General features: G+C 36.0%; 1 protein-coding gene across 3 annotated transcripts in view; it reads right to left on the reverse strand.

Annotated features, from left to right (window-relative positions):
* COL4A5 (collagen type IV alpha 5 chain) overlaps positions 1 to 16,750 on the reverse strand; it is a 252,576-nt gene that overhangs the window by 125,038 nt on the left and 110,788 nt on the right. For all 3 annotated transcript variants that reach the window (XM_027533232.1, XM_027533235.1, XM_027533234.1), the window contains exon 2: positions 12,731 to 12,790. In XM_027533232.1, the coding sequence (XP_027389033.1) occupies positions 12,731 to 12,790 (60 nt within the window). The remainder of the gene's footprint in view (positions 1 to 12,730; positions 12,791 to 16,750) is intronic.

The raw sequence follows: 16,750 nt of genomic DNA on the forward strand, positions 1-16,750 counted from the left end.
ATGTTAGGTCTCAACATTCCTGTAGCATTGACAATAATTATCATTATTGACATATTACTGTATTTTCTATTTTCAATAAATATATCTCTCTGTTGTTTTGATAACTCATAGGATTGTGATAATTTAGCATCCAAAGGGCTTCCCTGGTGGCTTAGATGGTAAAGAATCTGTCTGCAATGTGGGAGACCCAGGTTCGATCCCTGGGCTGGGAAGATGTCCTGGAGAAGGAAATGGCAACCCACTCCAGTATTCTTGCCTGGAGAAGTCCATGGACAGAAGAACCTTGTGGGCTACAGTCCATGGGGTCGCAAAAAGTCAGACACGACTGAGCGACAAACATACATACACATACACACACAGAATCTCAACTCCACTATTTTGAAGAAAACAGAACAAGAAAAGAGAAATAGAAGATTAAAAATTTTTAGACTTGGATTGCCTCAGTTCACTACATAGCCCATTTCTAGCAGAGCTGGTAACAGAAATCTAATCAAAAGTGCCAGTCAGAAAGGAAGCTAGAATGAAATAAAATAATCTAGTTGGAATAGATTTCCATAAGTGGAAAACACAGCTATGTTTTAGGATCTCTGCTGATATTTAGAGCATATCTCTGCCAAAACTTGAGGCTAATGCTTGAAGAGAGCTATATAGTTTCAGAAGCCAAATTGCTACTTAGCTATAGATAATAGAGGAATAAACTAGAAACTGAAAGTAGAGAGTGCTAAAAAGCTTAACTACACTTGTATTAATAAAAATCATATACCTATACCAGATTCCTATCCTGAAATTTCCTCACACAATAGTCAAATAATGTTGTAGTCCTATCTAGCTGACAGAGCAGTATCATCCCAAGAAAGACAGAATGGCAGCTACTGGAGGAAAGTAGCAAAAAATTGCAATAGCAACCCCCAGTCTTCAAAAGGTAGAAAGGTTCCTGCAGTAGAAACTATAAAAGGCTTCCATGAGGAGAGGGTGCAAGAGGGTCCTCTAACCTAATTCCTAATACAGGAAGTAGGGAAGGCTGACATTTGTTGCATGCCTACCCTTTCTACTGGTTGTCAGGCAATTATTTAATCCTTATAGCTACCTAGATTTTACTGTAATTTGCTAATACCACTCACTAACATAGAAAATGATGTGGTGCACCTATTTCTGAAGGTTAAACTTAAACCTGGTTTGTGCTGCCTGCCCACATTTGGATAAAAAATATTATTCTAATTTTTCTTTGTGGAATAATAGTCTTCTCTCTCTGCCTGTCCTTTAAATATTGGTATTACATCGAATGCCCTTTTTTGACCCTTTCTCTGGGATATCTCAAATATCAACATATTTTTTCCTAAAAGCTGGGTTCACAGGGCCAAATGTCTTAAACATCTCTTGAATATCACACAGGCACCTAACACTCAACAATAACAATAGCAAATGCGTATTGAACGCTTTCTATGTGCCAGAGTTCATTCTTAATTCTTTCCATGTTTCATCTTATTTAATCATCCCAATGACAATATTAGGTAAATACTATTATTATTTTCACTTTATAGATGAAGAATTAAAGCAAAGAGAAGTTGAATAATTTTCTCAAAAGCAAATTTAACATAAAGAACATTGAAATCATTATCTTTCAGCCATCTTATTTATTTCAGGAAATAACACAATCCAGCTACCTTGGCCAGAAATTTATAATAATCTCAATTCCATTCTCTCCATTTTCCCTTCATCTAACCAATTATGCTATGTTCATCATTGTATTCTTAGTGCCCAACAGAACAAATATGCAGTAAATATTCATTCAATGAATGAACTTCCTTCAGTTCAGTTCAGTTGCTCAGTTGTGTCCAACTCTTTGCGACCCCATGGACTGAGCACGCCAGGCCCCCGTGTCCATCGCCAACTCCTGGAGTTTACTCAAACTCATTTATGGCACATGCTTTCCTCAAAGATTCAGAAAAAAATAAGAGCTAGGATTAGGGGAAATTATACATAAGATGACTTTTATTTGCAATAAAGCTGGCTTACATACAAGCTAGAATTTAAGAGAAGGATAATAGACTAATTTTAGTTCAGTTCAGTCACTCAGTTGTGTCCGACTCTTTGCGACCCCATGGACTGAAGCACGCCAGGCCTCCCTGTCCATCACCAGCTCCAGGAGTCTATTCAAACTCATGTCCATTGAGTTAGTGAGGCCATCCAAGCAGCTCATCCTCCGTCATCCCCTTCTCCTCCCACCTTCAATCTTTCCCAGCATCAGAGGCTTTTCAAATGAGTCAGCTCTTCGCATCAGGTGGCCAAAGTATTGGAGTTTCAGCTTCAACATTAGTCCTTCCAATGAATATTCAGGACTAATCTCCTTTAGGATGGACTGGTTGGACCTCCTTGCAGTCCAAGGGACTCTCAAGAGTCTTCTCCAACACCACAGTTCCAAAGCATCAATTCTTCAGCGCTCAGCTTTCTTTATAGTCCATCTCTCACATCCATACATGACCACTGGAAAAACCATAAACTTGACTAGACAGACCTTTGTTGGCAAAGTAATGTCTCTGCTTTCTAATATGCTGTCTAGGTTGGTCACAACTTTCCTTCCATGGAGTAAGCGTCTTTTAATTTTGAAGTAGGACCTACTTTGTGAGTAAGACGTACACATAAAAATGTTATAGGAAGGGCACTTTATAATCACAAGAAGAAAGTTATGTGATCATGGAAATAAAAAATAAATTCTAAGAATAGTTTCTTGGGGCTTCCCTGGTGGTACAGTGGTTCAGAATCCACCTTGCAATCATGGGACACCAGATTGATCCCTGGTGCAGGAGGATTCCACATGCCATGGAGCAACTAAGCCTGTGTGCCACAACTACTGAGTTTGCACTCTAGAGCCTGCGAGCTGCAACTACTGAAGCCCACAAACCCTAGAGCCCACAGTCCACAACATGTGAAGCCACCACAATGAGCAGGTCCCGCACTGCAACTAGAGAGTAGCCGTCATTCACTGCAATTAGAGAAAGTCTGAGTGTAAAAATGAAGACCCAGCACAGCCAAATGTAAAAATAAATACAAAATTTAAAAGAAAAAAACAGTTTATCAAAACAGGTACACAACAGGAAAAATATTGGATTTCTGAGGATAGGAAAAATAAAAATTAGGACAAACTGTCACAATGACAATTATAATTAAAATTATTTGAAGATTATACTATTGTAAAAAGTAAAAATTATATAAACCTATGGACAAAGCAATACCCTTAACAGACAAATGGCAACAATGATTTAATTAGGTAATGCAATTATAATGGTTTTATAATTATATAAATTATGGGCAACTGTGTCTTCTTTTGTTTAATTTCTATTGTCTTTGTAATTATATAGCATAAAGAAATATTTGAAGTAATTACAACAAGAACATGGATCTTTAGGAACTGTCAAAATGGAAATAATCTAGGTCAGAAGATCTCAAATTTTAGCTTGCATCAGAACCACTTGGACAGCTTGTTGAAATAAGGTTACCTGGTCCTGCCTCAGAATTAGATTCAGTAGGTCTGCTATGGAGCCTAAGAATCTGCATTTCTAACAAGCTCCCAGTAAATGCTGATGCAGCTGGTAGAGGGGCACACTTTATTTAGATAATATTTGACTATGACATGAATTTTGGGATGTCAATTGATTGATCTCTTGTTCTCATTAGCAGTCTGGTGAATTTTGTTTTTAGCAGTATGTACTTGAACACATTCCTTTGGCAGAATGTACATGCTTCTGTGTTAAACTTATTTTTTAAAAGCAGTTTTATTGAAGTAAAATTAATATACAATAAATTTCACTTAAAGTACACAATTTGAAAATTTTTGTCATATATGTGACAACCAAAATAATGAACATATCTATCACTCATAAAAATTTCCTTGTCTTTTCAACAAATGGTCCTAGAAAAACTGGACATTCCCAGAAAAAAAAATTCTAGACACAGACCTTACACCTTCATAAAAATAACTCAAAATGGATCAGAGACTTAAATGCAAAACATAAAACTCCTAGAAAATAACATGGGAGAAAACCTAGGTGACCTTGGATGTGGTGGTGACATTTTAGATGCCACAACAAGGGCACAATCCACAAAAGAAACAATTGATAAACTGGACTTCAAGAAAATGAAAAGCTTCTGCTCTGCAGGAAACAATGTCAAGAGAATGAGAAGACAAATCACAGACTGGGAAAAATATTTTCAAAAGATACATCTGATAAAGGACTGTTATCCAAGTTGACAAAGAATTCTTAAAAACTCAACAATAAGAAAACAACCTGATTTAAAAATGGGTCAAAGACTCTATGGGGCTCCCCTGGTGGCTCAGACTGTAAAGAATCGCTCTGCAGTACAGGACACCCGGGATAGATCCTTGGGTCAGGAAGATCCCCTGGAAAAGGGAATGGCTACCCACTCCAGTATCCTTGCCTGGAGAATTCCATGGTCAGAGGAGCCTGGAGGGTTACAGTCAATGGGATCGCAAAGAGACACAACTAAGAGACAGAGACTCACTCACAAAAACTTTAACTGATACCTCACTGAAAAAGATATACAGATGGCAAGTAAGCATATGAAAAAAATGCTCCACATCATATGTCATCAGGGAAATGGAAATTAAAAAGTAACAATGAGATACCTTTACACACCCATTAAATTGGCCAAAATCCAGGGTATTGACAATACCAAATGCTGACAAGGATATGAAGCAACAGGAACTCTCATTCATTACTGGTGGAATGCAAAATGGTGCAGCCACTTTGGAAGACACTTTGGCAGTTTCTTACAAAACTAAACATACTTTTATCATATGATCTAGCAATCGTGTTCCTTGGTATTAACCCACAGGAGTTGAAAATTTATATCCACACAAAAACCTGCATTGAATGTTTATAGCAGTTTTATTCATAATTGCCAAACCTGGAAGCAACCAAGATGTTTTTCAGTAGGTGAACAGATAAAATGTGGTGCATTCAGACAAAGGAATATTATTAATATCAGTCCAGAAAGAAACAAGCTATCACACCATGAAAAGACATGAAGGAAATTTAAATGCATATCATTAATTGAAAGGAGCTTATCTGAAAAGGCTGCATACCATGTAATTCTAACTATATGACATTCTGGAAAAGGTAAAATTATACCAACAGTAAAAATATCAGTGGTTGCCAGTGGGTGTAGGTTGGGGAGATCAATAGAGGGAGCAGAGTTTTTTTTTAGGTCAGTGAAAATACTCTGTATGATAATTTAATATGGATGCCTGTCATTATACATTTTTCCAAACACACAGAATGTATAACACCAAGAGTAAACGCTAAGGTAAAATTTAAATTTGGGGTGATAATGACATATCAATGTAGGTTCATCAACTGTAACAAATGTGCCACTATGGTATAGCTGGGGAGGCTATGCATGTGTGGGGGTAGGGCACATACGCGAAATCTGTATCTCTTTTGATTTTTCTGTGAGCCTAAAACTGCACCAAAAAATAAAATCTTTTTAAAATAACAATATTAAATGAAATATTATAAATATTGAAAAAATTTCCTTGTCCCCCTTTATGTCTTCCTCCTGCCTCTCCTCATAACCCCAGGCAATAACTGATTTGCTTTCCATCACCAGAGATTAATTTGCATTTTTCAAAGTTTTTTATTAATGGAATTATACAGAATATACATTTTGTCTAACTTTTCACTCAGCATAATTATTTTGTGATTCAGAAGTGTGTCAACAGTTCATTCCTTTCTATTGCTGAGTAGTATTCCATTGTATGTATATATATATATCACCCTTGAACAACATGAGGGTCAGGAGTGCCAACCCCTGTGTGGTTAAAAATCTGAGTATAATTTTACAGCTGGTGCTCCAAATCTTCAGTTCTGTAACTATGGATTCTAATCAGCTACAGACTGTATACTACTGTAGTATGTATTTATTGAAATAAATCTGAATATACGTAGACCCATGAAGTTAAAATCCATGTTGTTCAAGGATCAGCTCTACTACAATTTGCTAAGATTCATTCACCTGTTAAAAGGCAGTTGAGTTGATTCCTGTTTCTGGCTATTACAAATAGAGCTACCATGACATCATGTACAAGGATGGTATAGACACATGCTTTCATTTCTCATGGGTAAATGCCTAGGAATAGAGGGGGTCATATGACAGGTTTATGTTAACCTGTTTAAGAAACTGCCAAACTATTTTCCAAAGTATTTGCTTCATTCTAGATCAGAGAAGGCAATGGCACCACACTCCAGTACTCTTGCTGGGAAATCCCATGGACAGAGGAACCTGGTAGGCTACAGTCCATGGGGCTGCTAAGAGTCAGACACGACTGAGTGACTTCACTTTCACTTTTCACTTTCATGCATTGGAGAAGGAAATGGCAACCCACTCCAGTGTTCTTGTCTGGAGAATCCCAGGGACAGGAGAGCCTGGTGGGCTTCTGTCTATGGGGTTGCACAGATTCAGACACGACTGACACGACTTAGCAGCAGTAGCAGCAGCAGCAGATCTCTACCAGCAATCTGTGATAATTTCAGTTGCTCCACACATTGATCTGTATTTGGTATGGTTATGTTCTAATATTTACACATTCTTATAGGTTTATAGTAGTATCTCCTCATAGATTTATTATACACTTCCCTAATTATTAATATTGAGTAACTTTTCATGTGTTTACTATATGATGCCATCATCTATTCTTTTGGGAAGTGTCTTCAAAGCTTTTGCCAACTTGTTTTTAATTTAATTTTACTTGGGGATGTTTATTATTTAGTTTTGAGATTTCTTTATATATTTTGGTTTCAAGATTCTTATCAGATAGGTAATTCATTAATATTTCTTCCTAGTCTGTGAACTGTCTTTTCATTCTCTTAGTATCTTCAGAAAAGAATACATTCTTGGGCTTCCCTGGTGGCTTAGTGGTAAAGAATCCACCTGCCAATGCAGGAGACACGGGTTCGATCCCTGATCCAGAAAGATCCCACATGTTGCGGAGCAACTAAGCTCATGCCCCACAACTATTCAGTCTGTGCTCTAGGGCCTGGGAACCCAACTACTGAAGCCTGTACACCCTAGAGCCCATGCTCGGCACCAAGAAAAGCCATTGCAATGAGAAGCCCATGCATACAACTGGAGTGTAGTCCCTGCTCACCACAACTAGAGAAAGCCCGTGCAGCAATAAAGACCCAGCACAACCAAAAATAAATAAATAAACTTATTTTTTTTTAAAAAGATACGTTCTTTATTTTGATGAAATACAATTTATCAGTCTTTCTTTTACAGATCATGTTTTTATTGTCATATCTAAGAAATATCTACCTAATCGAAGGTCACAAGGATTTTTTCCTGTGTTTTCTTCTGAAAGATTTGTAGACTTAGGTTTTATAGATTAAGGCTTTATATTTAGGTCTATGACCCATTTTGAATTAATTTTTGCATATAGGGCAAGCAGTGAGTCAAAGTTCATTTTTGTGAATATGCATATCCAGTTCTTCCAGTACCCTTTGTTGTAAATACCATCTTTTCGCCACTGAATTGTTTTTGCACTTTTGTCAATAAATCAATTTATCATGCACCTATGGTCTAGTTACGGACCCTATTGTGTTCCATTCATCTATATGTCTATCTTTTTTGCTATTAGCACACTATCATGTTTACTGTAGTTTTATTCTAAGTCTTCGAATTGTGTAATATAGATATTTTAGCTTCATTCTTTTAAAAAGCTACGTTAGCATTTACACCTGATTTTATTTAGTTTTTTAAAATATTTATTTATACTGTTGTGTTGGGTCTTAGTTTTGACATGTGGGATCTTTCATTGCAGCCCACAGACTCTAGTTGTGGTGTGTGGGCTTAGTTGCTCTGTAGCAGGTAAGAACTTAGTTCCCTGACCAAGGATCAAACCTGAGTACTCTGCATTGCAAGGCAGATTCTTAACCACTGTACCACAGGGAAGTCCCTACACCTGAATTTTGTGTGTACTAAGTAGCTTCAGTCGAGTCCAACTCCTTGTAACCTTATGGACTGTAGCCCGCCAGGCTCCTCTGTCCATGGGATTCCCCAAGCAAAAATACTGGAATGGGTTGCCATGCCCTCCTTCAGGGGATCTTCCCCATCCAGGGATCTAACCCAGGTCTCCCACATTGCAGGCAGATTCTTTAATGTCTGAGCCACCAGGGAAGCCCACACTGGAATTTTAGAATCAGCTTAATTTCTACAAGAAAAGTAAGAAGGTCTATTAATCTGTATATAAATTTGGAGAGAATTGGCATCTTAGTAATGTTGAGCACTTTAATACCTAAACATGATATATATCTGTGTTAATTCAGGTATTCATTTCTCTCAACAATATTTTTGTAGTTTTCAATGCACTGGACTTACACATTTTTGTCTGACTTGCTCCCATGTATTTCAAATTTCTGGTGATCTTGCAAAAGGCATTTTTATAACTCCTATTTCCAAATTTTCATTGTTCAATATATACATATAAATGATCTTTATTGATCTTATCATGTTTGTTTATTCTGATCTTTCTACACTCACAAAGTTTATAAGCATTTTAGTATTGTTCATCTACAAAAAAAGAGAGTTTTATTCTTCCATTCTAGTATGGATGCTTTTCCTTTTCTAGTCTTACTGCACTGGCAATGTTGAATAGAAATAGCGAGAGCAGACATGTTCCTATCTTAGAAGAAAGGGATGTAGTCTTTCTCCATTGAATATAATTTTGGCTATAGGGGTTTGGTAGATGCTCCTTAAGATTAAGGAAATCCATTCTATTTCTAGTTTGCTAAGATTATCAGAAATTGATGATGAATTTTGGTAAGTGCTTTATTTGTATCTATTGAGATAATTATATGGTGGGCTTATTTATGTTTAAAATTTTTATTTAGTTTTTTAACATGGTGAATTATAATTTTTGATTTTCAAATATTAAACCTACCATGCATTACTTGCATAAACCCCACTTGGTAAGGACATATTATCTGCTTTATACACCACTGGATCTGATTTGCTAAAATTTTGTTCTTCATTTCTTCAGCTCTATTAATGAGCTATAGTTTAATGATTTTTAACTTTTGTCTTTGGTTTGGTTTTAGGGCGTATTTGTTTCATAAAATTAGTTGGACATCAGTCCTTATCCCTCCACTGTCTGAGTTTATGCAAGACTGATATTGTTTCTTACATAAATGCTTCATATAATTCCTCAGTGAAAACTTCTGCACTAGAATTTTTATGTGAGTGTGGGAAGGGTTTGATAATTAAATTTCCTTAGTAGATATAGAGCTATTCATATTTTGTTTCATTTAATTACTTAGTTGGTTAGTGTTAGGTAATGTGTGTTTCTCAAGTTATTTGTCCATCTTTCTTCAGTCTTCTTCATTCTGCTGTTAAAAGCCCATCTGGTAAATGGTTCTTTCTCATATTTTGCTTTCCTTGCTTTCTTTTTACACAATTTCCAGTGCTCTGTTATGATTCTCTATCTGTTCACTTATTATTAGCAGAGTTCCCTTTAAACCAACAAATATATTTATCCTATCTGCTTTAAATTACTCTCCATTTTTAATTATTTAATTTCACTGTCAGTCATTGATTCATAGGTTTATACTATTTAATCATCAGCAACAATTGCACTCATCTCACATGCTAGTAATGCTCAAAATTCTTCAAGCCAGGCTTCAGCAATACATGAACTGTGAACTTCCAGATGTTCAAGCTAGTTTCAGAAAAGGCAGAGGAACCAGAGATCAAATTGCCAACATCCACTGGATCATCGAAAAAGCAAGAGAGTTCCAGAAAAACATCTACTTCTGCTTTATTGACTATGCCTAAGCCTTTGACTGTGTGGATCACAATAAACTGTGGAAAATTCTGAAAGAGATGGGAATACCAGACCACCTGACCTGCCTCTTGAGAAATCTGTATGCAGGTCTTAGAACTGGACATGGAACAACAGACTGGTTCCAAATAGGGAAAGGAACACATCAAGGCTGTGTACTGTCACCCTGCTTATTTAACTTCTATGCAGAGTACATCACAAGAAACGCTGGGCTGGAAGAAGTACAAGCTGGAATCAAGATTGCTGGGAGAAATATCAAGAACCTCGGATATGCAGATGACACCACCCTTACGGCAGAAAGTGAAGAGGAACTTAAGAGCCTCTTGATGAAAGTGAAAGAGGAGAATGAAAAAGTTGGCTTAAAGCTTAACATTCAGAAACAAAGATCATGCCATCTGATCTCATCACTTCATGGGAAATAATGGGGAAACAGTGGAAACAGTGTCAGACTTTATTTTGGGGGGCTCAAAAATCACTACAGATGGTGACTGCAGCCATAAAATTAAAAGACGCTTACTACTTGGAAGGAAAGTTATGACCAACCTAGACAGCATATTGAAAAGCAGAGACATTACTTTGCCAACAAAGGTCCGTCTAGTCAAGGCTATGGTTTTTCCAGTGGTTATGTATGGATGTGAGAGTTGGACTGTGAAGAAAGCTGAGCACCAAAGAATTGATGCTTTTGAACTGTGGTGTTGGAGAAGACTCTTGAGAGTCCTTTGGAATGCACGGAGATCCAACCAGTCCATTCTGAAGGAAATCAGCCCTGGGATTTCTTTGGAAGGAATGATGCTATAGCTGAAACTCCAGTACTTTGGCTACCTCATGCGAAGAGTTGACTCATTAGAAAAGACTCTGATGCTGGGAGGGATTGGGGGCAGTAGGAGAAGGGGATGACAGAGGATGAGATGGCTGGATGGCATCACCGACTCAATGGATGTGAGTTTGAGTGAACTCCAGGAGTTGGTGATGGACAGGGAGGCCTGGCGTGCTGCGATTCATGGGGTCGCAAAGAGTTGGACATGACTGAGCGACTGAACTGAACTGAATACTTACTTTGTAATCAGTTGTCTAAAAATTCTAACATCTGTGTCATTGCAGAGTTAGTTTTCATTTATTGGTCTTTTTCTTGACTATGGGTCACTTTTACTTGTTACTTCACAGATCTTGCTGTGTTAGTGTCTAGCAAGTTTTAATTGTATACTGGACATTGTACTTAATATGTATACACATCCTGGATTCTTTTATATTGTCTGAAAAGTACTGAATATTTGTTTTAGGAAATAGCTAACTCGGCTGAATTAACACTTAAAACTCCATTTTCCTTTCAATGGACAGCAGTTAAATCTGTGTTGCCTTATTGAGGCCTTTAAGCGTTCCTTTCTGCTGGGTTGAATGAATCCTCCTGTATACATATAAAGTTCAAGGTTCAACCAAGTATTTTGGTGACATTTGCAAGCAGATATTTGGGCTCTCCATTCTGTAACTCTCTCCATTCCAGCATATCTCCCATCATTTTATAGCCATTCTGGCATCCTCAATTCTGTCCTTGACTTCTCAAGCCACTAGGACTGTGGTTTTCTGTCTGCCATCTTACCATCCGTTGCCATGCAGACTGAAAGGTATACCCAGGATAAAAAGGTACATAAGTGAAAACATGCCCACTGTACTTCCCTTCTTTAAGAGGCAGAATTTGCTCTACTGTTTTCCTACTTTGGTCACTCTCCTATGCTATTAAATAGTTGTTATATTTTGTCCAGAATGTTCACTTCTTAAGAGTTAATCTGATAAAAGGCATTCCACTAATGTCAGAATGAATCCCTCTTGGTCTTTTTACCACTACAGAAATTACCTTTACCATAAAACTACTCCCCTCAAACTAATGTTACTCAAATAATGGTTCTGTATAACACTCTTCAATTATTATTAATAGGTGTTCTGTTGGAAGGAACATGGGTTAAATAAATAACTTTGCAAAACAAATAGGTTTCTTTACTCCAGGACTTTTAAACCCCTTTAATATGCTAGTGTACCTTCTATATGTCTAAACGGAATATGCTCAAGATACTGTCCTGAACTTTTTCTTATATAATTAGTAACATTCAGTTATTCATTCAAAAATATTGAGTCCCAAAGAATGAAGACTAGAGTATGATCACCTTCCCCCAGTACAATTCTTTGTAAGGTACTATCCCTTTTTAAACACATCTAATTTCAGTGTCAGTCACTGATTCATAGTAGCTAGATTTGTGCTATTTAATCATCACTAATACTTTGTAATCATCATATCTACACAGTAAGGACGCTGTTATGAGAAAAGTAAGATGAAAGTAGAGATGCAGCAATCATTAACTTACATGGACTAGATAAAAATACATGAAATTGCCTAGTGTCTAGCATAGATTAGTAGCCTGATAAATATTTTGTTCCTTAATGTTGTTTTTACTTTCTTTTGCCTATTAAGTCAGTGATTACAAGATGCATCAGAGATTGGCAGACTATAGTTATCAGGCCAAATGCAGTCAGAAGCCCATTTTGTATAGTCCTAAAAGCTAAAAATCTTTTTAACACTACTAAAGGACTATTTTTTAAAAAGGAGAAAAACATGTGACAGAGACCTTATGTAGCTCAAAAAGCCTAAAACATTTGCTATCTGGCTCTTTACAGAAAGTGTTTGCTGACTTCTGAGATATAGCCTAATCCCTATAGTAATCTAAAATAAGAAGCATAGTAAAATTCATTTTACTTAATTATATTTATCTATTTATTTTATTATATTCATTTTAATTATATGCTGGGGTGGAAGTCCTATTTTTTTAATTAAAATCAGTATTTTATTGGTTTTCTAAATTTTTGAAGGATTAACTCATATCTTACCTTTTCTCCTTTTATACCACTACAGTCACACTTTGATCCTGGAGAACACCCATAGCAAGCCTATAAGGAAGAGAAAGAGGGAGGAAAATCATTAAATATGAACCTAAAAACCAGACTCTGACTTATGGCTCAGATGAATTCAACAATCCAAACTTTTAAAACAACTACCATAAAAATATCTAAAAGGATAAATACTAAACTATAGACAATGTTTATCTCTGAGGAATCATCCATCTTTTATTGTATACATTTCTGTTTGAACTCTTTAAAATGAGAAAATACAATACTATAAAGTGAAAAATGTCTTTTTATAAATGAAAAAAATCCATACAACTTCCCTTTAATATGATTTTCAGCTCTAAGGAACTCCTTTTTTTCTCCTAACATCACTTGTAAGAAATTACCTCTCAATCTATGTTAGCAAAGTCTTTGGCAACTTGCCAAAGATGACTGCCACTTAAAGTCCCTTGCTTTTCAGCATTCATTAGCAATCAGGGAGCATGAAATATATACTACCTTTTACCACCTTTCTTTCCATTGTTTCCACTCTTTCATCACTAGTAGCTTAGTCTCTAATACCTCCAAGCTTTACTTCAGATGCTGTTCCCAGAGCCTAGGTGTCTTAAACAGCCACTACTAACAAGCTCATTCTCTCATACTAGGAACTGAAGTACTGGAGCCAGAAAAATATCCTTCTCCAAAATAAGAACCTTAGGACAAGAAGACAACAGATGATGTCTGCCATCCCGATCTATCCTTTACTCTTGCATGAAGTTGAACTGCTTAGAAAAACAAATAGTAATTAGTTTAACATATGTAGATAGTTCACCATTTATGTAAAATAAGGGGTTGTGCTCCTCATCAAATAAAAGAAATTTTTATGTGATATAAATACATAAATGTTTATAATGTTCAGCCTTGGGAGGCTATGATTTAAAATGTACTGTAACCTCCTTCCCAACATTCCACGCTTTCCTTTACTCCAATCATTACCATAGTACCTTCCCCAATTCTTATCAAAGTACTAACCTTGTCCTTCTATTTAAAACTCCTAACACACTCAGCCACAACTAGAAGTCACTCTCACGCCAGAACTCCTTTTCCTAATTATAACAGCAAATAATAATAGCTTGATATTGGGGGAAATCTCCCACTCACATTGCAAAAAGCTGTTTCAATAAAAGATGTGCATTTGACATTTCTAATGAAACTGTTATATGTCTATAATTATTCATAGGTGATTAAGTTATACACTCTGGCTTTAGTGTTATGTATCAACTACATTACAGGTTAAATAGACTTATTCAGACTTACTTATTCATCAAACATAAACTGAGCATTATAAGAAGTCAGAAAACACGTTAGGTGTTAATACTGAATAAGGCACAACTCATTCAAACATATATAACTAATTCAACAAATACATATTGATCACCTGTTATGTGCCAGCCACTTGGTTATGTTAGATGCAGGCAGTGATACAAAGACAGTGTATCACTGCTCTCTAATGGGTAGGATAATCCCATACATAAATATTACATTACAATGTGTCAGGAACAGACGTTAGGATATTTAGTAGTGTTCTGTGCAAACATGAATTCTAGATTCCAAAGTAAAACTTAAAAATTTTAGAATTTATTGATTCATGAGAGTAGTTATATTCACTGAATTAGACTGTGCATATTAAGAGCATTCAATTACATGCATTAATGGAGGAGTAAAGGATAGTGATAATCAAAAATGACTGTAAATCTAAGAATTAACCTTTGACTTTGCATTATAAATGTAAATATATTTGCATAGATTTTTGGTTTTGTAAGTAAAAGATGGTGTGATATTCTATTGTCATCTATCATTAACAGTTCTTTTTATGTATTATCTGTATGTTATATATTATATATGTATATATTTATAATACTGCATGTGTGTGTGTGTGTGTGTTAGTTGCTCAGTCATGTCTGACTCTTTGTGACCCCATGGACTGTAGCCCACCAGGCTCCTTTATCCATGGAATTTCCCAGGCAAGAGTGCTGGAGTGGGTTGTCATTTCCTTTTCCAGGGGATCTTCCTGACTCAGGGATCAAACTTGGGTCTCTGGCATTGCAGGAAGATTCTTTACCATCTGAGCCACCAGGGAAGCCCATAATATTGAATATTTTCACTTATATGTGGAATCTAAAAAGTAAAACAAACTAGTATATATAGCAAAAAAGGAAATAAACTCAGATATAGAAAACAAATTAGTAGTTACCAGTGGAGGGAAAGAAGAGGGGAGAAGGGAGATAGAGATGGGGATTAAGAAGTACAAGCTATTATGTATCAACTAAATAAGCTACCAGTATATATTGAACAACACAAGGAATATAGCCAATATTTTTTAACAACTATAAATGCAGTATAAATTTTAAAATTGTGCATCACTAGGTTGTACACCTGAAACATATTGTAAATCAACTATAGCACAGTTAAATTTTTTTTTAATTGAAGGAGTTCTACCTTTTTAAAATATAAACTAAGTTCTTGAAAATAATTCAAAGCAACAACCTAATAGGATTTCATCAATATGGAGAAGATAGTATGCAACTTGTCTTTATAATTGCATTTCTGACTTTTCAGTATCCAACAATATCCTTCAACTTGTAATAAGATTTATAAACAAACAATAAAACTTTAGTCATGCATCCCATTTTGAAAGTGATTTTATACAAAAATTTTCTAAAAATTAATAATCTTATCATTTTGCACTTCTTTATAACTTAACATGTGGTTATACTTTAGAGAGGTCACTGCTTGAAACATCTAGTGGCTACAGAAAAATCTCCTTCAATTCAATTTGAACATTTAATTTATATTCTATTTATTGCACCTAGGTGGCAATGGCACCCCACTCCAGTACTCTTGCCTGGAAAATCCCATGGACGGAGGAGCCTGGTCGGCTGCAGTCCATGGGGTCGCTAAGAGTTGAAAAGGACTGAGCGACTTCACTTTCACTTTTCACTTTCATGCATTGGAGAAGGAAATGGCAACCCACTCCAGTGTTCTTGCCTGGAGAATCCCAGGGACAGGGGAGCCTGGTAGGCTGCCGTCTCTGGGGTCGCACACAGTCGGAAACGACTCAAGCGACGCAGCAGCAGCAGGTTATGAAAATGACTCCAGTACTCAGTTCAAGAAACAAAAGGAAACTGTAATACACAAACCAACCACTAGATGCCACTTTTCTTATAGTTATAACTGTGATGCTCACAAGGAAATAGGTTCAATTTGACATCTGTTTAATGGAACAATTAATTTTTTATCAACATCTATCAATACTGATTAGGTGCTTAATAAGAACCAAGCACAATATTAGGGCTGAGTTGTACAAAAAAATTAATGAGTGCTGCCTTTAAGGAACTTCCAATCTAGTGAAACAAAACAAATCAGGCCCAAACAAATGAAAAGAATACTTAATATAATGCAATAATGATATAGCATACAACAGGAAGAGAAAAAGCTCCAAGATGCAACAAATACATCCTGATGTTACCTCAGGAACTGATTCACTACGTGACTACAGATAAGTCATTCCTATACCCTAGAGTTCAGGTTTCTTGTTGGTAAAATTATAGAGATAGACAATATAATATCTTTAGGTATTTTCCAGCTTTTATAGTCTGTGATTCAGTAGGATTTACCGAGTGAAAATGAATTGTATAATCAATAATTGTTATCAAACTTAAGAGACTTTCTTTGAGCTTGGGAGTGTCCCTAATGGCTCTGCAGAAAATGTAAATAGCTACACTCCAATTTTTAAAAATGCAGTAGAAATATATCTAGAGCAAAATGGCCATGCTAAGCAATAAAATTATAATACAAATTTTTGTGAACAAAAAACAATATTAAGTACCTCAGTTTAAATGACTTCTTAAATCCATAGGGGAAAAGTACTATAGGAGTTAAGTTTAAAAAAAAAACTTTCAAAACTTTGGAAAAACTATTCTACAAAGTCACTGAAGACTGTTGAAGCAAGAAAACCAGTGC

This window comes from Bos indicus x Bos taurus, chromosome X (assembly GCF_003369695.1).
Source record: "Bos indicus x Bos taurus breed Angus x Brahman F1 hybrid chromosome X, Bos_hybrid_MaternalHap_v2.0, whole genome shotgun sequence".
Classification (NCBI taxonomy): Eukaryota; Metazoa; Chordata; class Mammalia; order Artiodactyla; family Bovidae; genus Bos; species Bos indicus x Bos taurus.